The sequence below is a fragment of the Eumetopias jubatus genome, unplaced genomic scaffold, assembly GCF_037043125.1.
Source record: "Eumetopias jubatus isolate StellerSeaLion01/CBP00866 unplaced genomic scaffold, mEumJub1_p1.0 scaffold_8, whole genome shotgun sequence".
Taxonomy (NCBI): domain Eukaryota; kingdom Metazoa; phylum Chordata; class Mammalia; order Carnivora; family Otariidae; genus Eumetopias; species Eumetopias jubatus.
The window spans coordinates 106,513,343-106,539,879 of NW_028274814.1; the positions used below are offsets into that span (position 1 = coordinate 106,513,343).

Sequence of the window (26,537 nt, forward strand, 5' to 3'; positions counted from 1 at the left end):
ATCTGGGCTCTTTCCATAGTTTGGCTATTGTGGACATTGCTGGGAGTAGCCAAATTATTTATTACTGAAATAGTCTCTTAATAACAAAATCTTAACTTTGTTTCAGCTTTCCATTTTCTTTTTTTTTTTTTCCTATGTAGATTGTCATTTAATTTCTACAAAGCCTGTCATTATTTCTATTGGCTGATTGAAATGATGTCTTTGATTTTTTATATGCATGAATTGATCTGTCTGGAACGTCATTCCCTGCATCCTTGACTTCTCTAGGAACCTCACCTGACTTTGTCAGCTTGGGAAGGTGTACCTTTCATGTGTTCCCAAAAACACTTCATGCTTTATATACACTGTGTTGTGACTGTTTGCTTGTCTAGCTCCACTCTAAGACAGTTCATTCAAAAACTATTTATTCGTTTGTTTATAATCTTATTGTCAATGTTTAATATGTTGTAGGAGTGCCACAAGTTATGCTTTAATGAAATAAAAAAAACGGGAGAAAGTTACTATCTTTTAGTATTTCCCTAGTTTTAAAGGTGTATGACTCTATGTAAACTGCATCCTGTTTCACCCACGTTCTGTGTAAACATCAGCTTATATAGCATCCTGTAAATTTTTGAAAAGTATACTTTTCATCTACTGATGTGCTTTATTAATACCAACTTTTGGGGACGCCTGGGTGGCTCAGTTGGTTAAGCAATCTGCCTTCAGTTCAGGTCATGATCCCAGGGTCCTGGGATCGAGTCCCGCATCAGGCTCCCTGCTCAGTGGGGAGCCTGCTTCTCCCTCTCCCTACCGCTCTGCCTACTTGTGCTCTCTCTCTCTCCCTCTCTCTCTCTCTCTCTCTCTCTCTCTCTTTCTGACAAATAAAATCTTTAAAAAAAATACCAGCCCTTGAATATCTCAGATTTCAACCATTTTGAAAGACCTTGTTAGAACCTGAGGCAAAAGATAGCTTTGCTTGAAAATCTGTATGCTTCTACAGTTCTATATAGAGGGTAATCTTATTACAAAGAGCCACTGACAATTTGCTCAGATGTACTGCTAAAAGTGGGACTGGCATGCTTTTTCTTTGTAATTTTTAAGAAAATTCCATTTCCTTTTTGCCTTTTTTTAATGAAAAAAGTAGAAATGATGATAAATTAGATTTTTATTGAAAAATAATCCCTAAAATAATTTAGCTTGATTTCTTATTTTCTCTATTCTTCGCATAGTTCATGTATGTGATTGTCAGGGACATAGAGATAAGGTCTGAAGAAATGTGTTGCAGTTAGTACATACGAGATGCAAAATGTGGTATCATTATTAACTTCAACACTATTGGTATTTGGGGCCAGAAAATTCTTTATTTTGGGGGCTATCTTATATCTTCTAACATGTTTACATATTTAGCGGCATCCCTGGCCTCTACCCACTAGATGCCAGTAGAATCCACCCCGATATGACAACATAAATGTCTCCAGACATTGTCGAATGTTCTCTGGGGGACCGGGTGGGGAGGACAGAAGTCATCCCTGAATGAGAAACACGGTGCTAAATAAATGTTCTCCATCTGTCTCTGTCAGCTAGGGGTTTGTATGCCTATTTACATTTAATGTTTGCATTTAACTCTGTCCAATCCACTGTTATCATGGGTTTGACTGGTTTTCATTTATCAAGTGTCTCAATTATTGTGATTCTTTAAAAATGGCATTTTGGACAAAGACAGCGTTGTTAGGGGAGACTGGCATAAAGATGGGCAGAACTTTCACAGGGAAAAAGAAATTCTACATACTCAATGGTAATTCCTAGAATATGTGATCAAAATCAGATTGAAAATAGTCAAAAGGATTTAAGGGAGGGTATTTTGTTGTTTTATGTATGTGTGTATGTGTGTGGTGTTTTTTTGTTTTTTTGAAATACAGTGTTCTAAAATTTAACTGTTTGAATGAATAGTACTTTATAGATCCAGATGTGTTTTCTTCCTTTGACTAAAATAATATTTATTATGTTTCCCCAATTTGTGTTCTTCTTCACTGGGTGCTTAATTTCATTGTTTCTCAAAGATAAATCATTGGGGGATAAAGATGAGAAGTGAAATATTTTCTTCTATTAGAAAATACTATATAATATATCCACCCCCAAACACAGGTATGTAAAAGTGACCCCACCACTTAGTATTCAGAGATCAATAACTTGTTATTTCCATTTCTTTCTCAGAAGTCATTTCAACTTCACATTCATGTATAGCATGAGCCAGTTTCCTTAATTATAAAGCAACTTCATGTAATATGAATAAAATGTTTTCTCATTAGATTCTGGCTTGATGGTATATTAAAATGTGTTTTTATTTTTAATATACATAGAATCCAGAAGATTTTATTGACATGATCAGCATGTAAACGAACACTGTCCTCAGTTTTAAACAGTTCTGGAAAAGCCTTTGGTATGAATGATTTGTTACAGTGTAGCCTCTTTTATAATCGGATAGCTGGGCTTCACCTATAGCGCACTTCTCACCAGTTGTGTGACCTTTGGTGTGTTGCTGAACTTTCCTTGTCTGAAGCTCATCTTCTGTAAAATGGGGCTAATAATAATAGCCTGCCTCATAAGGTGACTGTCGAGTAATAAACAAGTGAATTTTCTGTGATGTGCTTGACACATTTTAAGTGTGAAATAAGTTTAACTTTGTTATTGTTACCATAACTATTTCAATGTGAAGGGGTTCTATTCCTCTGTCCTCTCTTCAGTAAATAAAGAATGGGTTCTGTAAACGTGGTAAAGAGCCGTCACAGAAGCTTGGGTGTTACAGTACTAGGGTAGTAGATAAGTTTCTGAAATGAGATAATGCATATGAGCTTTGTTAACTGGAAATCCAGTGTTTTGTCAATAAAATTATTATTGTAAAGAAAAATACTACTCCTTTTTTGGAAACACGTGAGTGTTCTTTCTCTTTAACAGTTTCACCTTTTTTGTTTGTTTGTTTTAAAGATTTTATTTATTTATCTGACAGAGAGAGACACAGCGAGAGAGGGAACACAAGCAGGGGGAGTGGGAAAGGGAGAAGCAGGCTTCCCGCCGCGCAGGGAGCCCCATGCGGGGCTCAATCCCGGGACCCTGGGATCATGACCTGAGCCGAAGGCAGGCGCTTAACGACTGAGCCACCCAGGGCGCCCCAACAGTTTTCACCTTTATTTTTTTAAGAAGAGACTCAGGTCTTTACAAAGAATATAGCATCCCTTTGTTACATTAAATTTTTTTTTATTATTATTGAAGTGTAGTTGACATAAAGTGTTATATTAGTTTCAGGTATATACATGCCTTTTTTTTTTTTTGAACATTGTTCCTTCTACTTTATTATTTTTTTTATTATGTTATGTTAATCACCATACAGTACATCATTAGTTTTTGATGTAGTGTTCCATGATTCATTGTTTGCGTATAACACCCAGTGCTCCATGCAGAACGTGCCCTCCTTAATACCCATCACCAGGCTAACCCATCCCCCCACCCCCCTCACCTCTAGAACCCTCAGTTTGTTTCTCAGAGTCCACAGTCTCTCATGGTTCATCTCCCCCTCTGATTCCCCTCCCCTTCATGTTTCCCTTCCTTCTCCTAATGTCCTCCGTGCTATTCCTTAGGCTCCACAAATAAGTGAAACCATACCTGCTTTTAAAGGCAACTGAACATATTCACATACTCTTGAGTACTGTAGGAGACTGTTTCTAGCAGCTAAAAAGTATACTCAACAGCAAAGTGTATCAATTTCATGATCAAATTGTTGCTCAAAACTTTCTATAGAAATGTACATTTTAGGTATCTACATAAGTGATGTTAATGTGTTTTGGAATGGTTTGATCTATTCAGATGACCTTTAAACAAATACTAGAATTAGTGAGGTTAGGGTGCCTGGGTGGCTCAGTCATTTAAGTGTCCGCCTCTGGATTTTGGCTCAGGTCACGATCTCAGGGTTGTGGGATGGAGCCCCGTATCAGGCTCACAAGCTGGGCATGGGGCCTGCTCAAGAGTCTCTCTGCCCACCACCTCCACCCCCCAAAAGAGAAAGAAAAAAAAAAAAAGAAAAGTGAGGTTAATCGTTGCTAATGATACGAGTGAGCAAACTTTAATTTTGAAATGATTTTCTTCAGATGTTTTCAGTGCTGCCCATTAAATAGTAAGCTGAATGTTTTTAAAAATATTCTACAAAAAGATACATTTTTATCGGTAACCTGCTCATTTTGCAAAGGCTTCAGCGGCTGGCAAGTAGACTCTGCAGTTTGAGGTTGATAAGAGCAGTACTCAGGCCTGATAGAGGTGCCAAATGTCTGTAAGATACTCGCTGATTACAAGAGACTAGGAATAGGCCAAAAAGCATCTGAGAGAGCTTTTTGAACTTAGTCCAGCCCTCTGACACTGTATTTTCACAGATATGACTATAATTGATTCTGATTGAGGTCATGAGGGTGGGGTCTGGAATGATGGGTAATCCACGTGGCCAGTGGCTTCCTCAGGAGGCCCGTGGGGCCTGAGGGTCAGTAGTCAAAAACATGTCTCACAACAGTGACGTGAGATTTGCTCAGTGTCCTGCAATTCAGACTTATTTGACCAAATCCAGAAAATAAGGAAATAACAATGTGGATAACCTTCAGTCTTTGTCTCTGTTCCTTTATGCCATCTGATTAAATTCTGGCTCTTTATCTTGTTCACCCAGGTTACCTCTTGCCTTTCAGGCAGTCACGGACAAATATTTCCCCAGTAATATAGTTAGTGAGAGAGGCACCTCTTGTTCTCATGTTTAAATGTGTGTGTGTGTGTGTGTGTGTGTGTGTGTGTGTGTGTGTGTGTGTGTGTAATCACTGCCTTAGACAAGTTTCCTTTCTGAACTGATGAAAAACTGTGCATGCTCTAAGATGAAATCCGGGTGGTTTGTCGTTTCAGTGGGAGAGAAAAACTGCTGGAAAGGAAAAAGTTCACTGGGGGTAAAGGGCTCTTTGAAAATACTTCTTAATACTTTCTAATGCAATGTAAATGTAGCTGATACCTCTCCAGTATTTTCTGTCCTGAGGAATCATTTCCTTCTATTAAGAATTTATTTTTATAGTACCAGGTCAGCATTTTTAGAGCCCCTTTAACCATTTTTATTTTTGAAATATAAAATACAAATTTGTGGTTTTATGGATAGTAATACAGTCCTTCTTCAAATTTCCATTTTCCTCATGCAGAGGGTTACTTCTACAGGAGAACAGCAGGTTCGCAGAAGCATTACATTATTACAAACTGGCGATCGGAAGCAGGCCTACCCTGGCTTGTAAGTAATATTCAAGTTCTTTGAAAACACCCCTTTTTTTTCCTTCTTTATCCTCGAAAATTATCTTGGTGACTTACAGCCTCAGAGAGAAAAAAACATGCTATTCCTATTTCTGAAGATTTACCAATCAGATTATGAGCCTCTAACAATTACATCTCTCTCTATTTAATCATGTTTCGATAACCATTTATCATTTTTTAACATATTAAGGTAAATGCAGCTTTTATGCATCTAGAGTTTAAGCTCAAAATATTTTGAGCTCTTCGAGGGCAAAGACTATCCATGTATTTTTTATTGACACCTGAACTCCTTACTGCATTGTTGTTCCCATATATATTTGTTCCCTAAGTATTTATTTCTTGGTTTTCTTATAAAATCAGAACTAATCCATAGAAACTAAATTGGAGTAAAGGTAACGTTATTGTTGTCACAGTGTATATCATCTTCTCACATTTATATTTCCCATTTTTTCCCCCTCAGCTGCGTATTTAAACACCGGTATTATTCTCATGAACCAAGGGAAGACAGAAGAAGCCCGACGCACGTTCCTCAAGTGTTCTGAGATCCCTGATGAAAACCTAAAGGACCCTCATGCACATAAGAGCTCAGTTACCAGCTGTCTCTACAACCTGGGCAAACTCTATCATGAACAGGGACACTATGAGGTCAGGCCCAGACCCCGGCCTTTTTCCTTCCCTCGTGTTCTTGATCCGAATCTCCATGTTTTCCACCCTGAGATCTCATTGCAGGGACACTATGATCACTTCAGAAATTAATATGAGTTTTTAGTCAGAGAGTTTTATGGTGAAATTCATTTGGAAAAGAACCTCTGCTAAACAAAACTTAAGATTTCTTTGCTGTGAATTTCTCAGAGCACTTGTAGCTCTTCTAAAAAGGGAAATAACATGCATTGTGTCTCAAGCTTATTTGCTTATTAGTCTCTTTGATTTTATGATCCAAGACAGATTATTATTGTTATCTTATATCCAGCGTTTGATGTTTAAAAAATACATTGTTTATATTCTGGGTATTAAGGGAGTGATTTGGTGCTAATCTTACCCATTTATTTTAATTCTTTTTACAATAGTAATAAAATGAAAATTTATTTTTTTAATTGGGGCGAGAGGAAGAGTAAAGGAGATGGGATCTTGTACAGGAAGCTGGGAGGGGTGTGTACCCTTTCTCTCGCAAGAGGCATGCCTGCGTGGGTTTCTTCTCTCACGTTTAATATTGCTCCTCCTTCCCTCTCCCTGTCTCTCAAACGCATACTCTTACACCATGTATTAAGACTGCAATATAAAGATAAAGATATAATTTTTCTAAATAAATTGCATTTCATAATCTCAGTGGATCTCAGTAGCCAGAAGATTTGTTAGCTGCTATTTTGTTTAGATCCTACTTGGTTGCCTGGCTTGAAGTAACTATAGATTTTAGATATTATGGGTAACTTCCATGTGTGAATTTTACTAGTTTTTTTTTTTTTTTAACTGAATCATCTATGTGAACTGGAAAATTGATCTTAAAAATAAATGAGCTTTGGTAACATTTGACTGCTTGTTGAACTAGATTTTTATATGGCCTTCTTCACTTACTGGGTTGAATATTTTCATATATGAAATTGAGGTAGAATGATATCAAAAGCCAGCTCATTTATTTTTCTCTAATGAACCATTTAGAAATAGCAAGGGAAGGTTTTGAATTGGGAAGGATGTTACTATTTTATTTGTAGTGAATATCCCTGTACTTTGTCTCTTTTTTGTTTCCTGAAATAGGATGCACTTAGTGTATACAAGGAAGCAATTCAGAAAATGCCAAGGCAGTTTGCTCCACAGAGCTTGTACAACATGATGGGTAAGTAAAATGTAATATTTTAACTCATATTTCAGAAATTAAAAGAAATTAAAATTTGTGCTTCTGTTAAATAGAATTCTAATAAATCATATCATTAATCCTCATACACACACACACACACACACACATACAACTTATTCACAGTTGGGTGATATACATTCAAATTTTCACAAAACACATTTTTTTTTTTTAAGTAAACTCTACCCCCAGTGTGGGGCTCAAACTCATGACCCAGAGATCAAGAGAAGCATGTTCTACTGACTGAGCCACCCAGACACCCAGACAAAGCACACTTATTCTAACAAGAGCAAATAAATGCATCAACATAAAATAAATTTTAAACAAATTGGCCAGATCCCAGAGTTTTTGCAAGCTACTCTTAAACCCATTTGGGTTTTGAATATTAGCTAGACTCTAGAGATTAAAAATAGTGAATAAAGATTTGTAGCTTAATGATTTATCAAATTCATGATAATATTTGATCATGCTATGTTCTTAATCAGAAGATTCCCCCAAATATACATGGCATGATATAGAGTCATGATTTTTGTGCTTATAATTTTAAGACTGTTGAATCACAGACCTGTAGCACTGAAACAAATAATACATTATATGTTAAAAAAAAAAAAAAGAAGAAGAAGAAGATAGGAAGGGAAAAATGAAGGGGGGGGATTAGAGGGGGAGACGAACCATGAGAGACTATGGACTCTGAGAAACAAACTGAGGGTTCTAGAGGGGAGGGGGTCAGGGGATGGGTTAACCTGGTGATGGGTATTAAAGAGGGCACGTACTGCATGGAGCACTGGGTGTTACACGCAAACAATGAATCATGGAACACTACATCATAAACTAATGATGTAATGTATGGTGATTAACATAATATAATAAAAAAATTTCAAAAAAAAAGATGAGAATCACTGAACCAACTTGTGTGGTTTTCATTGATAAGGTTTTGGATCACAGTAGGTTTTTCTGAGTATTATTTTAGAGTAAGAACAGTACTGTGAAGAATGTAAATGTGCTACTACCATCATTCCTTTTCTACATTGAATAATTAGTTCAGTTGTCTTGTTAGTCAGAGAGTATGTAAGTTAGGACATGGATTGTTCTAGGTGCAAGAGGTCAGGAACTAGAATTTCTAATAGAATAACCTACCTATTGTCTGTGATTGATCTGTGACTGCCTTATAGTAAAATTGTTACCATATCTATTTGATAGTAGACACCACTAAAAACTCCCTATTCAGTACCTATTTAGTATATGATATGACTCTTGGAAAAGAATCCCTACAGTTTAAGATGTCCTGCTGATTGACTAGCTTTGCTATTGCCAGATAAAGGAGAGGGGAAAAAAGTTGCCTTTGTCTTCAAATCAAATATTGTTCTCCAAAGCACAAATCGCAAATTCAGATTTTCCTTTCTCGTGAAAGTTGGTTAAGTTGTTTACTATTTTTCTGCATATGAAATAAATGAGAGTATATAATCTTTAGGATTATTTGATGCTTCTATATGCTACGATTTGAGAAATTTGATAGTAGCTGTTTGGCTTGAGCACACACAAAAAAATCCCAAACCTTCCCACACTAGAAAATATATGGCTAGCAAACACACTCACTTCCTCTTTTTCCTAAATGAGAAAAAAAAAAATTAGAAATAGTTTAGAGATAGAATGAGGCACAGGTCAGTAAATAGAAAAAAAAAAAAACCAAAACATAATTTGGCAGAGGTCAGTATTTTCATTTCATGTGTCAGGGAATCCCACCCCGGGTTAGCCTATGCAGCAGTGGAGTGATTTAATACTCATGTAAAAGAGGGCCCCTAGGGTATTTTTAGTCATGGTTTCTTTTCTCTTTGGTATAATTACTAAAAGGTAAAAATCTAGTTTCATTAAGTGTACTTTTTGCCATCACGCTCTTAAGAATTAAAGCGGTAGCTTTCACTCTCCAGCATTTTACCATCAATCTATCCACCCATATACGTGTCCATAGAGCTTTGTGTCTAGCACCTAGATTTGTCAGTTGAATTAACTTTTCTGTATTAATGCAGTATAGTTTTTCATGTCAAAATGAATATTAGAAGGATTGTTTTCTCCAGCTTTCTCTAAGGCACAATGGTTTTCATTTATGATTTTATTTTTAAGGCTAATGCATGGGAAGGCCTTCTCAATTTTCCTGAATTATCAAATAAGATGTCCTTTAAATGAGGAGAGGACTCAGCTCCTTGGCAACAGACTGCATATGGCAGTTCCTATTGTTAATAGGAAGTGTTGTACTCGCTATAGTTAGTGATTTCAGAAAATTCATTCAATTATTTTATGCAAATAAATTTGATTGAAAATTCAACCGGTACCTTGGGATCTGTCTCTCATATGGTTACACAGATGCTGAGCGCACACCAGCAGCAAAAGACAAGTGTGTCCCTGGGGTTATTGCTTAGTCCTTTGTCCTATTTTTCGTTATCGAAAGAGTTCATTTTGCCCAGACTCTGAAAAGCACTCTAACAATTTGTGAGGGGAGAATCCCCATATAATTTAAAATTCCAGATTTTTTCCATAATTATGGTAGTTGCCTTCTGTTTAATTTTAGGTGAGGGTCTATCAGCTGAGCAGATTTCGTAGTTTCAGTTGTTCACGAAACTATAATTTTCTCAGAGTGAGTTCACCTCTTAATCAAATGGGTGAAATCCTCCGAGTATTTGCTTTAACTCCTAATACATTTTGATTAGCCTCCATTTGACAAGAGGAAAAATGGCCCAGGAGATAAGCTGCCCTATCAGTTCATCAGTTTCATTAGTCTGTCAGCGTGTGCTGATTATCCTATCAAGTTTATCAGCAGCCTTGAATATGTCTTCTAATTCACACATTTACATATTATTAGTGCCCTTTAGGGATCCGTGATGGATTATAATGTCTGGCTAGATTCAGCCTGTAAGTATTCATTTTTCTCAGGGCTCATTCAGTGACACATTCAAGACCTGCCCCCCAGCACTTGTGTTTATACATAAAAACATTATCCTTTTTCCATCCTGTTTTCTTTTCTTTCCTTTTTTTTTTTTTCAAAGATTTTATTTATTTATTTGACAGAGAGACACACAGCGAGAGAGGGAACACAAGCAGGGGGAGTGGGAGAGGAGCCCTATGCGGGGATTGATCCCAGGACCCTGGGATCATGACCTGAGCCAAAGGCAGACGCTTAACGACTGAGCCACCCAGGCGCCCCTGAATCCTATTTTCTAGTGTATTTGGAGGTTAGGAGAAATAAAGGAGTATGTGTGAAAAAATACAACTATATTTGAATGTTCTTTTTCGTGTAATAACTCAGTTCATTGCAGTTGCTTTTTTAAAAAAACAAAATGAAACTCTCTGGTCCTTTGCATTTTCCCGTCCTTTGAACATTTTACGAGAAACTTCTGTTCTGTATGCTACATGCCAGTGGTCGACTTATCCTGAGCACCAAATGAGCATATTTTCCCATTTCTGTGTTAACAGAAAATAGCAAGTTTGATTAATTTGCTTCCCAACTCAATTTTTTCTATATTTTATCCTAAGACTTATTTTTTTGTTCCAATTCCTAAGTAAACTTAAAAAACAAAAACTAAAATATATTTTCATTATTCTTTTTGATTTCATAGTACCATAAAGCAGATACTAAGTATTATTTTATAAATAAATAAACTTTCACCAAGTGGCTTTTGTAATTAGTGAAGTATTTGAATACATGAAATATTAAGAGACAACATCACAAATAATGGTTAAAATTGCTCCTAGCCAGTTAAGACTTTATTTCTGAGGGTCTCAGTTTCTTCTTGAGACAATAGCTTGGGTTAAATGGGGATTCACTATAGTGTGAAGTCAGAGAGGTTCACACTATGGCTTTGACCCTTAAGCTAAGTGACTTGAGCACAATACTTAACTGAAGCCTCAGTTTCCCCATCTATAAGATGGCCATAATAGTAGCTTCAGTTTAAGGATTGATTTAGATAGTGAAAGTACAGCATATTGGACTAAATGCCCAACCTGGTGGGTGTTTCATAATATTACTTTCCATTGTAGTCACTGTCCTTTCTGAGGCCTGTAAACCCCAAAAGTTTGTTGGGGGTTTGGATTTTTGTATCTTTGGTTGTATTCTGTCAGTTCTTTCTGTATTTACCAAAGTAAGTATGATTTCTTTATAGATAAGATTTTGTCATTATGATGGCCTTGCGGTCACGGACATTCAACAGGGATTGTATTTAGTTCTGTCCTGTCTACAATTTCTGTCTTTTCTCTTGAAGTCCATTTTCCTTTATCTCTCAGCAACCACAATCAAAAGCCCTCTTTTAACGTTAACTATGCTAACGAAAAGTGAAACAGCATACTCAGTTAATGCCCAATTAACTTAATTCCAGTAATAGAGTACACCCTCTAAATTAAAATTGTCATATTTAGGTTAGAGTTTCTTCTCCTTTTCCTGTCAAGACATATTTTTTCCTCTAGACTTAGTCAAAATTTTTCTTTATTCTGACATCTATTGTAGGCCTTGATTGAATCTCGGTTAGTCCTCTTCTCAAATTATAGTTGTATTTTAGGATCGGTTAGTCCTCTTCTCAAATTATAGTTGTATTTTAGGATCTTAGAATGTTAGAGATGGAAGATTCTTATCTTAAACATTCTTCCTAATATAATCTCTTTTACTTTACAAAGTAGAAATTAAAGTAGTAATTAAAGAGTTGAGCCGATCTTTTTAGGATTAGAGTTTGTGTTGAAACCCAAAGAGTAGTTTCCTTTTTTTCTTTAAGATTTAAAATTTTTTTCTTTTTAAAGATTTTATTTATTTATTTGAGAGGGAGAGAGACAGAGATAGCAAGAGAGAGCACGAGTGGGGAGGAGAGGGAGAAGCAGGCTCCCCGCTGAGCAGGGAGCCTGACGTGGGGCTCAAACTCAGGACCCTGGGATCCTGACCTGAGCCAAAGGCAGACACTTAACCAACTGCACCACCCAGGCGCTGCTAAGATTTTTTTAAAATTTTTAAGTGATCTCTATATCCTCCATGGAGCTCACACTCACAACCCCGAGATCAAGAGTTGCCTGCTTTACCGACTGAGCCAGCCCAGCACCCTAAAAGGGTAGTTTCCTGATTTAGATTCAAATGCTTTTTTTATTTAGCCCTTGTGTGTTACTGAAGTTGGTATGTTTTTTACTATGTCAATATAGCTTTTATCTATTTAAAAATCAGCAAAATATCTGTAGATGTAGATATAGATGTACATGTCATTGCTTGTCCAAACATATATTAAAAAACCTTCATTTTTACTAAAAATCAGAAAAACTCCTACAAAAATGAAATAGGCAGGATATTAAAATTTTTTTAATGTAGGATAATTTTTAACCACCTTCAATTTTCCCTTTTATTTCTCTATAATTGTTTATTTCCTTTATTATATATACGAAACATTGCTTTTGAATATTCCTGAGATTATGGAAAACTAAATTAGGCTGTAACTTTCAATTAGTTTTCTCAGTTTGAGCCCTTCCAATCCCAAAGGTCATTTTAAGCCTATTTACTATTTAAAATAAAATTACTTGGCTTTCTCAGTGCAAAGTAATTGTTGAGGTAATTATATAAGCAATTTAAGCCATTTCATCTTGGTGATATATCTTGAGAACAAAAGGGCATAATGTGTTGCCTGGAGTAAGAGAGAATCTAGAGTTACTGCCTTGTCATTGCACTGTGTAATCACTATGTTTAGAATAACCTCTGTGTACAAAAAAAAAAAAATGTGTTTTAAGTCACAAGTGCTAGGTGGAGGTTACAGAGGTGGTCGTGGTATGAAATGGAAATAGCCCATATGGTTCCTGTTCTCATGGAACTTTCTAGGTGATTTCATAGTTGGTCTGGAGCTCTTCAGTACCTTTCCTTAATAGTTAAATGCCTATAAATAAGATGGAAAATTATATCACTCTAACCTCAAGAATATTTTGTCTATAACTGTAGGCTGTCCTATCTTGTCTGGACCAAACCAACCAAATAGGAAAAACCTCTTTTTTATTTCTAATGTGACACTAGTTTTCACAATTTGCATACATATTTTATAATTTCCCGTTCTTTAAAAAAACATGTTTACAGTGGGTAACATGCTTTTTATGTTAGAGAGAGATTGTATTTTTCTTCCAGGGGAATGGCATGATAATGATCCATTGCTGTTTTTGGCCTTACTTGCCTTTATGTTGATCTTACCATTTTCATTCTCTTATTCCTGAAAACTTCTAGGTTTTTTTTTTTTTAAAGATTTTATTTACTTATTTGTCAGAGAGAGAGAGAGCACAAGCAGTGGGGGTGGCAGGCAGAGGGAGAAGCAAGCTCCCCGCTGAGCAAGGAGCCCGATGAGGGACTCGATCCCAGGACCCTGGGATCATGACTTGAGCTGAAGGCAGACGCCCAACTGACTGAGCCACCCAGGCATCCCGAAAACTTCTAGTTTTTTTAAATACACATCCCTATACCTAAAAAACCCCTGCTCAGTGATAAAAAATATATTTTTCTCCCTCAGCCTGCAACTAACAAATCTTTTACTTGTATAGGTTTGAAATTGAAAAGATGTTTTCTCCTCATATTCTCTAATAAGGGAGGAATTTTTTATTTAATTTTCAGTTTTGTTTTAAAAACCCCGGCTCTTTAATTATGAGAGATTTCCTTAAATTTATTGAGCCAGTCAGAGAGAATGGGGAAAAAAGACAGTGAATGGAAACACAATGAATTTGTTAGAGCAATTTTTGGATTAAAAAGCTGGTCCAAATTTTAGAATTGTATTTTTAAGAAAGAGACTTGTGGAATAAAAGAGTCAAGTGTCATAAATGGCTACTGGTGATCTTTAGATTCCTTACTCTTAGGTAAGAACTAACACACAAAATGTCAGATATACCTCCTGAAAACAAAATGCAAAAATTCTTTCTTGAAAACTTACCCTAACTCTGCTTGAAATAATATACAATATATGCTGAATTCAGTTGGTAGAATGGCTGTAAATGATTCTGTTTTTCTCTCAGCCTTCTGTATGGCTAGGTTTGTTTTTTTTTAATGAATCATTTATTTTTGCTGGATTATCTAAGACGCGCGCGCGCGTGTGTGTGTGCGTGCGCACGTGTGTACTTCACCTTGTTTTAGAATTCATTTAGAATCAAGATAATTCAGAATTAATTTTTGACGTGATGGTTCATATCCTTAATGTTTTCTTCTGTGACTGGCTATTCTTTAGTGGATTGCTCAAGGCATTTAGCATGCTGACTATGAAGGAGATGGTTTTCAGCTGTGTCAGATTTGAACTTCACATCCTTCAAGTGTGGAAGCATTAACACTCTGGTAGTGTTAAGCTTTTTATACCATCTGCTTCCCCTCTTTTGAGTTCTGGTGATTTTCCTATGATTGCTTCCATTGGCACTCTTGAAAATTAGTGAATCGGCCCTACAAATATGAGTATGACCGTATAATTGGATTAGCCATTGATCTATATACCTCCAAAAAGGTTACAGACTTCTAGTTTTTAAGATAAATCTATTTATTGCACTTTGATTTTTTTAATTGTCAGAAAGGACAAGACCAGGAGATCAGTGTTAGGTGTGTAGTCCACCAGTCCAAGAAAGTGAAATGTAAATTTGAGAGATTTTAGAAGTTCACTTTGTAAGATGTAGAGCCAACAAGATAAGGAAATCATGAACTTTTTGGCTGTGTATCAAAAAGAATAAATATATAAAATTTATGTTCAAAATCTATAAAATTTTCTCCTCAGAGTTCGTTTTACATTATAAAACTGCAGTGGTTTAATTTTCTTCTTTTTACCATTCACTCTTGGTTCAGATTCTACATTATGTGCTATGGTTACAGACATTAATTTGCAAGGCATTAGTCTATACTACAGAGGCCAGCATCTAGTTCAGCTGCATTAAATAGGTAATATATTTTGTTTAAAGTTTCAATTAAATGCAGGACCAGAAGATATATGGTCCCTATGGGGAGTTTGAACACTTTCATGCCAATAGTAGGGTTGCTAAGAATCATGCTTGGTCTAGATGTCACTTGCTTTCCTGGAAATATGATATGAGACAGTTGATTATATTTCATTGCTATTAAAACCACATGAGCCCACCTGTTACATTAATTCATACTTTTGCCAGTTTAGTGGTAAAGGAAAAGATTGAAGTTTCAAAACTTTATTTTTAAATTGAGTTATAAGGAAATGAATACACTCAAATTAATACCTAATTATGTCCTTATTCTCTGATTTCCAGAGTTTCACTATTTCTGCTTGAAAAAAAAATGTTTTCTGATGCTCAGTAGAAATAAGAAAAAAAGTATATATTTTACTCTTTTATTGGGCAGTGTCCATGAAGTGAATCTTCTACTCAGCAGTAAATATGGATTGGATTATTCTTTAAAAAATCGAGGTGATGTTGGGGCACCTGGGTGGGTCAGTCATTTAAGCAGCTGCCTTCAGCTCAGGCCATTATCCCAGGATCCTGGGATGGAGCCCTGCATCAGGCTCCTTGCTCAGAGGGGGGCCTGCTTCTCCCTCTCCTTCCGCCTGCCGCTCTGCCTATCTTTGCTCTCTCTCTCTGTCTCTTGTCAAATAAATAAATAAAATCTTAAAAAAAAATTGAGGTGATGTTATATTGTACCTGGGAAATTAACTAGATTTCAAAATCTGGCATTCTTAAAAGATGCCAATTTTGATAACATTTAGTTGAAATGGATATAATCCTGAGTAAGAAGAAAATCTTGTTATAAAGGACACAGTTTGGAAAATCGATGTCAAGGAAACTATAAGTTGCATGTATTTAGAATAATCAAGTAATACAAATAAAGTTTAAAATTAAACCTATTACTTGGGGTGCCTGGCTGCCTTAGTCGGAAGAGCATATGACTATTAGTCTCAGGGTCGTGAGTTTGAGCCCCACGTTGGGTGTACAGATTAAAATTTGAAAATAAATACACTTAAAAAATAAATAAAATTAAGTACATTACTAATTGTATGTACTTTGCTGTGTATGTATTTGTATCTGTTGTTCCTAATAGGTAAGGAAAGACTTTTCTACATAAAAATCAATCACTTAACTTCCCACATGAGCTGTTATTTAGTTTTAATTTTATCTACACTGGTAGAAGCTATTGTTATACTCAGATTGAATAAAGAATTAAAAAAGAGCATGCAAAGCTTTCTTCCAGAATACAAGTCTTTTTTACCAACATGTGACTTATGGGTATGGATTTTTTGAACTGTTACTTTCAAGTAATCATTACAAATAGGGTGAATTTTTAAATACCTGATATATCTTAGCAAGTAATATTCATATAAAAAGGATAGTATAGATTAAATTATTCATTATGTATTATAGAGACATATTGCTTGATCCAGAAATACATTTGAAATATATTCCCAGGAAGATATATATAAAACTGAAAATGCTTTTATTATACTCTTCTGACATCTTCCTGCAAATATTCAAGTCTTATTTCTTTGAATACCATTATTTTCATTAATTCTTTACAGGCTAGTATATTTATTCATTCTTTTTTTCTTTTTTTCCAATGTAAACTTTGGTTTTTAAACCCAGTTTTGCACTTCCTATATTTCTAGTGATCCCTAATTGTTTCAGTTGTATTAAGCCATTTTACTTACTCCATTGTAGTTCTCTTGAGGACAGTGTTGTATTTTTGAGGAGAGGATCATCACCTCCACCAACCAGCACATGAAAACACACACAGTCTTATTTTCTGCATTTTGGAAAATTCTGAGCATTTAAAAGGATTGGCTCCAATATTTGTTGATTAATTATTTTTAGTGATTTATTTCCTTGAAAACATAAAGGGAATTGATTAGCCTGAACAACTCCAGGATCCCCAGTTGTATGTAGAGAAATATTGACAGAGGCTTCTGGCTGTTTTGCAAGTTAAATTTTGGTGGCATACCAGATGTTTCCTGTGTATAAACTTACGCTAGAAATTAGGAACCTTTTTAACTTTCACGGAAGTTTAAACTCTTTCTTGATGATTAGTTTTTTTACTTAATGAGATGCGTATTCAGTTTTTTCCCTTCCATTTCTTCTTTTTGCTTATAACTACCCTTTCTGGCTTCCAGGTTTCTTAAGTTTGATGCAGTAGGACTTGGTGAAGCGTTAACATGTTGGACCTTTTCATAACCCTCCTTAATTTAAGACTCATATTTCATTTTACTTCTAATCCTTCCAGCCCAGTGGAAGAAGTGATAATTGTTGAAATCTGATGTCAGATACAAAACAGCCTCTAATTTCTGTAACCACTTTAATTTCTTTCTTTATCTTTTCCTGCTCTGTACAGTAGCTACTGAGCATTTCCCATCAGAACTAATGTATCTAAGGCAACTGGACTGTGTTATTTTACAAAGATAAGATCAGGTGGAGAAAAAGATTAGGATGGAAATATAAGAGATTCACAAAATTTGACAGCCTGTAGTTATAGCAAGTTTATAACATATATAAATAGAAAAAGGCCAGACTCCCTAAGGTTTCTATGTTAATGCCAACACAGTGAAGTAAGAAGTGAGAATTAAAATCACAGCAAGTTAAACTCTTGATGTAATAGGCTCCTGATGTTATATGGTTCTGTCAGACCACAGATTCTAGAAAAAGGAATTACTTGGAAATTTCTCTTTGATGACATACTTGGTAAAAATACATCTAAATCTTAAGTTGGTGCATAATATGATCAATTATTTATCAGATATTTATCAAGACTCTTTAGAGCTAGAGGCTTCTGAACTTAGGTTGGAGGACAGATAAAGAGATAAAGGGTTTTGTGTCTGGCTCTACACAGCTCCCAGTCTAGTTTGAGGTCAGGAATATTATAATTGGTAAGATGGGTATATAAAAAAAGGGAAGTGGGCTTGAATACATGAAGAACTGAGTACTAATCTGGGATAGGGACACTCAATTTTCTAAAAAAATTTCCCTTTTAAATTGATTCATAGGGATGCCTGGTGGGTGGCTCAGTTGGTTAAGCGTCTGCCTTCGGCTCAGGTCATGATCCCGGGGTCCTGGGATCGAGTCCCCCATCGGGCTCCCTGCTCGGCGGGAAGCTTGCTTCTCCCTCTCCCACTCCCCCTGCTTGTGCTCCTGCTCTCGCTGTGTCTCTCTCTGTCAAATAAATAAATAAAATCTTAAAAAAAAATAAATTGATTCATAAATTATAATTCAATAGCAATAAACATTTCAGAAAGAATTTTATTAAAAATTTGACAAAATGATTCTAGAGTTTATTTGGTAGACTTAACAGGAAAATAGAGCCAAGAAGAGTTATTGAAAAACAATGGGAGAGACATGCTCTACTCAGTATTAAAATATTAGAAAAACCTACAGTACTTAGAGCAATGTTGTATACACTGCACACAGATCAGAGTTTACAATTTTTTTGTAGGTAATAAATGTGAAATTGAATATTGGTGAGGAAAAGGAGTTCTTATAAAAGTTGATCGGGGACAATTGATTAAATGATGTTTGGAAAAAATAAAATTTAGACCCGTGTCTCACATTATATGGCAAATGTATTTCATATGGAATAAGTAGCTAACTTTAATAATAAAACTATGTAATTAGAATATATGTCCCTATGATAAAGAATTTTTTATGCATAAATGGCAGTGACAAAACTACAAAGGAAAAGTCAAGTTAATTTGCATAAATAAAAGTTAAAGTAGTCTGACATGAAAAACCATTTAAACCATCTTTTGCACATCAAAAAGGAACGGTATATATCTTAGTTGAAAAATGGCTTAAAACTGTAAAAAAAAAACCATCAAACAATGACCTGCAAATAAAAAATTCATGGCTAAGAATTTGTGAAAAAATTTGTAAAAATATATGAATTTTCATTAAGAATTAAAGTAGGAAAATTGAAATGATGATGTTTTTTTTCTTTTTCAAATGGACATTTAAGAATATTACAGTGTCATTTTGCTGTGCACTTAGAAAATTTGTTCTCCTTATATAATACTTGTGGAAGTGAAATTGGTACAGTATTTTGGTCGGCTGAGCAGGGAGTCCCACATGGGGGTCCACCCCAGGACTCCTGGATCATGACCTGAGCTAAAGGCGGATGCTTAACTGACAGAGCCACCCAGGCGCCCCTGAAATTACCTTTTTATTTTTTTTTAAGACTTTATTTATTTATTAGACAGAGAGAGAGAAACACCATGAGAGGGGAGGGGGTCAGAGGGAGAAGCAGGCTCCCTGCTGAGCCGGGAGCCAGATGTGGGACTCAATCCCAGGATTCCGGGATCATGACCCGAGTGGAAGGCAGTTGCTTAATGAACTGAGCCTCCCAGGCGCCCCAAGAAATTACCTTTTTAAACACAGATTAAATGAAGTATAAGTACTAGAAAGTTTTTGTGTTGTTTGATGTGCACCGAAACATCAAACTTTGGAAACCTAATAAATAAATGTTTCATTGTCACTTGACTATAAGTACCATGAGGGTAGAAATGAATAATATCTCGTTAATCTTTATGCTTACCATCATATGCATTATCCATGTTGGTTACCCTAAATTGGTATGAAAGAGAGCATTGAAGACTATAAAAAAGAGAGACATTTAACAATTACTCAATTATTATGAATGTTGAGTAAGGGGTGATCGCTTTTGGTAAAGGTGGTCACAAAAGTTGGGGGTTTTTGTTCGTTTGTTTTAGTTTTTTTAAATAGGGAATTGGGAGATGTGAGATTGGATATAGGTAGTTGAAAGGTACAGACTTCTAGTAAAAGATACATAAGTACAGGGACGTGATGTATGACCTGATGACTACCATTAATGCAGCCGTATGGCACATTTGAAAGTTGCTAAGCAAGCATGTCCTAAAAGTTCTTATCACAGGAAAAGAAAATGTTTTTCTTTTTTAAAAAAATATGTCAGATGATGAATGTTAACTGGACTCATTGTAGTAATCATTTCACGGCATATGTAACCAAGCCATTGTGCTCTACACCTTAAACTTACACAGGGTTGTATGTTAATTATATCTCAATAAAATGGCCAGAAAAAAAAAAAGGAATCTAAACTGAATCTTAACACAGAAATATACTATCGAGCAGGGACAGGAGAAACAAAAGATAACTCTAGGAAGGATGGGTAGTATGTCCCATTACGTACTCTATTCGTTATCTGCAAGCCAGAGCTGAAACGTGAGAATCAGTGAGATCTGGACTATTACATCATCAATAATCCAGCATTCTTTCCTTTAAGGAATTAGCCTTTGCCTGCGTTATTTAGACCCAGGGCTTTTTAGGGAGGAAGAGTGACATTATTTGTTCTACATCTGAAACTGGTTTATATCTGCTTGAAGCCAGCCTGGAGACATCCAAATCCCTTTTGTCTGTGAGTGAATCGGAAATAAATCTGGGCGATGAACCTGATCACTACATCATCACAGCAAATCTTCTCATTCTTATGAAAGTGCCTCTATTATGTCATTTTTTTTTTTTTTCAGGATGAGAAGGAAAAATAGTCATCATTGCCTCTTTCCTCCTGGGTGCTATAAACATTTTTTTTTTTTATTGTAAGTTAAGAATTACAGTACCAGAGAAGATGACATAACGCTCCTCCCTCCACTCTCTTCCTGATCAAGTATTTTCATTTCCTTCCTTATTGAATGTAACATTTTCTTTTCCTGGGGCCATTTCCTTCATGGACTTTTTCTGATTTTTAATATTTTAATCAAGCTTGCAGGATTACATATATATCCTTCTCTCCTAAAACCGAATCCACTGATGGCACTTTTTGCAGTTATTTTGTCTCCTAATTATTTTTTTATAGTATTTGGAGAGAATGGTATGGTAGAAGGAGCCGGAGAGAGAGCTCTGATCTGAATCCTGAATATGGCATTTGCTTAGCGTTGAACCTTGAATAAGTTGCCTCATCTCAGTGAGCCACAGTCTCTTCATCTGTGAAATGAGACTGATGTCAATTACAGTGTAGGGATAATATGAAAGTATAAATATGTTTAAGACATTAGTAGGTATTCAATAAATAATAAGCTTTGTATGGTAGGCAGCTTGATGCCATGGAGAAAAGTGTGGGCTTTAGAGCCATTCAAAACTTTTAGAATAGGATAATTAACTGTCCTTGTGCAAGTCACTTATCATTCCCGAGCCTTCCTCGGATCCATAAAATGGGTCCTTTAATCCCTAGTACAAATTAGAAGTGAGAAGTATGAAGCTTTTACCATGTCAGTGGCAGGGGTGTATCCAGTTCTTGCCCGTATATTGTTTGTTCCCCACATCTTTACTGAGTCACTTTTAAAACATTTAAATTCATCCATTATCTTTTTCTTGCATTTTAGGATTTGCATCTTGATTTTATTACTACTTTTATAGGCTGTTTCTGTGTTAAGATTAACCATAGCACTCTGGTGCATCTCCTAGGATACATATTCTCCTCTTAAGAGTTGAGTAACATATGCAGCAGAAGCATTTTTAAAGGTCAACTATAGATTATTATTGTTCTTCCTTATTCCTTTAATTCCGTAGATAAGCCCAAGCAAAGTGAAATGTTCTCGATGGCCAGTGTATCACAAGCTAGAAAACAATTTTCCAGGAGTGAGAAAGAGTATGCTTTTCCCCTGAGCTGGAGAGTTGAAAACTTTGTGATCGTTCCCTACTAGCAGGTTAAAGCTTTGTGCTTTGAGGTCAGGGTTGTCCTGGGTTTGAATTCCAGCTTTAACACTTTCCACCTTTATGACTCTGTGTGTTTTATTCGGCCACCCTGCTTCTCAATGTTCTCATCTATAAAATCCAGGGAAAGACATTCCTTAATAAAAAATGAGATTCACGTATAAAGCAACTAATATAGAGATTGAAAATTATTTCATCTTGCAAACCAAATCTGAACAGGTAATTGGTAGTGGTTGAATGAGAGTAATGTGTGAAGGCTCCTCGTGGGGCTGAGTGAGAGAACATTCTACATGCCCAAAGATAGAGAATGAGAGGGGTAGGTGCTTATAAGTTGGGAATGTGCCCTCTATGGCTTGCTACCCTAATTCATAATAAATATTCAGTGAATAATTGTCATTGTTATTACTGAGATACAATGAATGGTTACCTGAAGTTTTCCTGAGTGGTAATGGTCATTTACATTTTTCATACACTTGCCACGATGCATTAATTACATTATATTTCTTATAGCCCTTTCATATTTCCCCATCTCACGAGTTTTTCAAATTAATAAGTTACTTGTGAATTATTACTGAAGAAAATGGGCTAGACACTAATTATTTAGCAAGTTAATATTTTATCTCAAAATAGCTTTTAATAACAGATTTTTGACTTGGAAAAAATAGAACACTTTCTGAAATGATTTCAGACAACAACTTAAATATACAGATTTCAATCTCAAAAACACTGTGAAATTAGGGTTCTCTCACATTCTTTTTTTTGTGCAGAAAACCTGTTTACTAGTCTACAAATTAGTTGAATATTTTATAAATGACAAGTAGAAGTTATGTTAAAGGTAATGATGGTACAGCTTCTAGAAGCTGACCTATGAGCACTGGAAGACCCAAAGAGGAATTTCAGGCTGATTCCAGACAGAATCTCTAATCCCTCCCATCTTTTAACTCTAACTGTGATGTTAATCTGTGTTTTCTACTGGCTTTAGAATCCACTGTAGAGATCAATATTTGGGTAGAATTTGTCATTAATTGCTTTAAATTTATCAATACTTTAGGGATTGTTGCATTCTTTCTGTTACATAAATCATATCTAGTATTGTTGTAGTATGAAGAAGTGGTTTGCTTTCCCTAAAAAAAAAAAAAAAAATTTACTGTTTGCTTTTTTTGGGAAACATTTGTTAGCTCAACATGGCAAAAAAGAAAAAAATTTGTGTCTGACAATGTTTTCATTTTTATAGAGATATTATAATAATGATACAAGATTATAGAAGTAGGAAAATTAAAAAAAAATTTCATGCCTAATCCTACCACCAACAACTGTGAGCATTTTGTGTATTCCATTCCAGTCTTTGGTCTTTGCTTCAGTATTTCTTTCAGTGCACCCAAGCGTTCTATTTAATGTAACCAAATTCTTCTTAAATGCAAACACATTTTAAGTTTTAGATTAAAAGAAAAAATTTCCAGCTATCATTCTTATGACAGTATAGTTTAAGAACTGTTCTGAGAACTAGAAACACATTGATGTGTGTGAGTGGTATGTATATTTTTGTGCATATTATAGATTTGTCACCAGTATTTTTTACTAACAAGCCGAGCAAAGGGCACTCAAAAGGTCAGGAGACTCAACTCAATTCAATTCATCAAACATATTTGTATTGACAGCACTGTGCTAATACAAAGAGAATATGATTAAAATAAAAGGAAACTAATTCTTCCTTTGAAGCAAAGAGGTATAGCCAATATGGGTAATATATGTAGGAAAAAGCCTCTGATTATGCCTCTAAATGGAAAAAGCTATCATAATTGTGATTATTTAAGCTATAAAGGTCTACTTGACAAATAATTCAGGTTACCAGTCTATTACCTGTTCTTAGAAATTGAGTACTTTCTATATTTGCAGTGCTTATTAAAACTATAATGCTTAACTTTTAAATATACAAATCACCTTAAAATATAATATTCTCATCAGGTAAATATTCTTCCATACTATAAGCAAATAAGGGAAGGGAGATGATAATAAGTAGAGAGCTGATAGACTTTTGGCTTTATTTCCAGTTTTTTATTTTTTGTTTTTCTCTTGCTTGGCTGTTAGTGAAATACTCTTTGACAGGTAAAATTTGCATAACTTACAAATAATAACTGATGGCTGAAAGTCTTCAAACTAGCTTTGTACATGATCCTGGGCATGCTAAGTAATTGTCATATATTCACTGGATTTTCCAAATGATACTCATAAATTTTATCTATTAAAATATAAAATGCAAATAATTTCTGAAAGAAATCCAACACCAGTGCTTAATCCAAAATATTTCTAACTCCTTCAACTAATGTTTTCTCAACAATGTTGTAAATCTTGGCAGGACCTTAATCTTCTTTGTCTAGGTCTTCATAATTCTCTCTTACTTAGTGTGTATTCTATAAATACTTGAATTTCTGAAGGAATAAATGAATGTGAATAAAAAAGAACAACTGACTGTACATAAGAAAGAACAAGCTTATCTTTTTTTTTTTTAAAGATTTATTTATTTGAGAGAGCGAGGGAACAAGCAGAGGGCAAGGCAAAGAGAGAGGAAGAGCATCTCAAGCAGACTGCCCCCCAAGTTGAGCACAGAGCCCAGTGCGGGGCTTTATCTCCCCCTACCACCCTGAGATCATGACCCGAGCCGAAATCAAAAGTTGGACGCTCAACAAACTGATCCACCCAAGCACCCCCAAACCTGTCTGTAGGAAAAAGAAAAGACAAAGGGCCTATGCTTGTGGGTCTCCTGTTACTAGATTAAAAATCAAAGCTTTATTAGCTACTAAATTTTTTAATTTAGCCATTTCACTTAATTTCTCCAAACACAAGTTTTCCTATTTGTAAAATGGAAATTATGATGACTTTTTGGGAATCAGATGAGATAATGGGTGTCAGTCCTTGCCACAGCATCTGAAATTTCAAGGGATGTAAACACGATGATGTGACGCCATTGTAGCTGTTGGAAAGCTGTGGCCTTAGGTTGATCGTCATGTATTTCTTTCCAGGTGAAGCATACATGCGATTAAGCAAACTCCCTGAAGCAGAGCATTGGTATATGGAATCACTGAGATCCAAGACTGACCACATTCCTGCTCATCTTACCTATGGGAAACTGCTAGCCCTAACAGTGAGTAACCACCTTCCTTCCTCACCCTTTAGAAGCTGGTTTTCTTCATGCAGACTGAGATGGATAGAGTTTAAGGTACTGGTTCTCAGCCAGTTAACACAGACTGTTAGGGAGTAGTGATGGTAACACTGTCGGAACTCTCTATAGAACCTATAGAAAAATGTATTTTTGTAGGGTTTACCATAGATAAAATGTGGTATGTCTTGATCCTTGATGTAACTTAATGGAAAAATGGAAATGGTGAATCCCAAATATGGATTGCATAATGAATTTGTCACAATAACAATATTTGTGTAAAGATTATGTTCTACAAACCACCGTTAGCCCCAAATGGGCTACACTGTAGAATGAAGTTGGATTCTTTCCAAATAACCAGCATTATGTAAGGCTTTGCATATGTGTCAGTTAGTGTCACCTGGAATTCCTACTAATTAGAAATCATTCCATGAGAGAAGTGGCGCCATCATTTGACCACCCACTATGTGACAAGCAGCCTTGGAGGCCACATTCTCATGGAAGTGATGTTACTTTGAAGCATAAGAAATTGCTGGTATTCTACCATTGTGATTTAGAAAAATTGTAATTTCGTGTGTTTCAAAGTAAACTTAATGTCTTATTTTACACTATCGGGGATTGTTCAAAATATTTAAGTAAATTTTCTGAGTTTATCCAGCTAATAATAAGTAGCAGAACTAGCCTTCAATCCTAATCTTAATCTATTATCTGTGCTGTTTTAGTTATATCACCTAATCTCTCTTCAATATTAATAAGAATAAATGACTTCTAGAAAAGCATAGAGCAGATGGTCAGGAAAGTGATTCCAAAGTGAATTTATAGAAAAGTATTTTATAATTATGTAAAAGTAATATTTTATTTTCTACAGAAGATGGACTAAATACCCAAAATTATTATGTATCCATATGAAGATACTACTAAAATGCTATTAATGAAACTATGTAGGCAGACTCAGTAGCCAGAAAATATACTACTAAAATATATCTAGATGTGCTTAATAAAATAGATACACTCTTAATGCATAACTGAGCTCAAAAAGTAGTGAGACAATTTCCTAGGGACTAACAATGAGGGGTAACTGAATGCCAGAACAGTAAACAGTTGGCTGATCTGCAGCTGATTTGGGATAGTTTACCAGCTGTGGTAACAGGAGCGAATGGGTTTTTTTGTTTGTTTTCATTCTTGCGGGAAATGGAAAGCTTCAGACCAATGGAAAGCCAGGGATTAGGTACTTAAGTAAAGGAGGAAAATTCATACCTTCAGTGAAAGAATAATCTAGAATAAGTTTGCTTACTGATATAAGAAGGCATTATGAAGGTTTGCCTATCTCAGCATGGGATTTGAATGGAGTAGGAATGAGTTTGTACTACTGCCCTCCCTTTATCAGGCTTTGAATTTTGAATTTGCTTTACTGGCATGATAATGAAATTCCTAGATCAAGAAATTAAATAAAAATCAGGCCACTAAAAACTCTTGCTGAAGAAATTACTGAAGATATCCTTCAAAAGAACACAGATCTGGAAGGAGTTGCTGAGTATGTTGCAAAAAGAATGGTGAACAAAGACATGGCGATCATGT

The 26,537-nt window shown here is 35.4% G+C and overlaps 1 protein-coding gene across 1 annotated transcript in view; it reads left to right on the forward strand.

The window, feature by feature from the left end:
- TMTC2 (transmembrane O-mannosyltransferase targeting cadherins 2) overlaps nt 1-26,537 on the forward strand; it is a 390,535-nt gene that overhangs the window by 242,833 nt on the left and 121,165 nt on the right. Inside the window, exons 5-8 of the mRNA XM_028105476.2 lie at nt 5,196-5,281; nt 5,762-5,946; nt 7,054-7,132; nt 24,823-24,944. Coding sequence (XP_027961277.2) covers nt 5,196-5,281; nt 5,762-5,946; nt 7,054-7,132; nt 24,823-24,944 — 472 coding nt within the window. The remainder of the gene's footprint in view (nt 1-5,195; nt 5,282-5,761; nt 5,947-7,053; nt 7,133-24,822; nt 24,945-26,537) is intronic.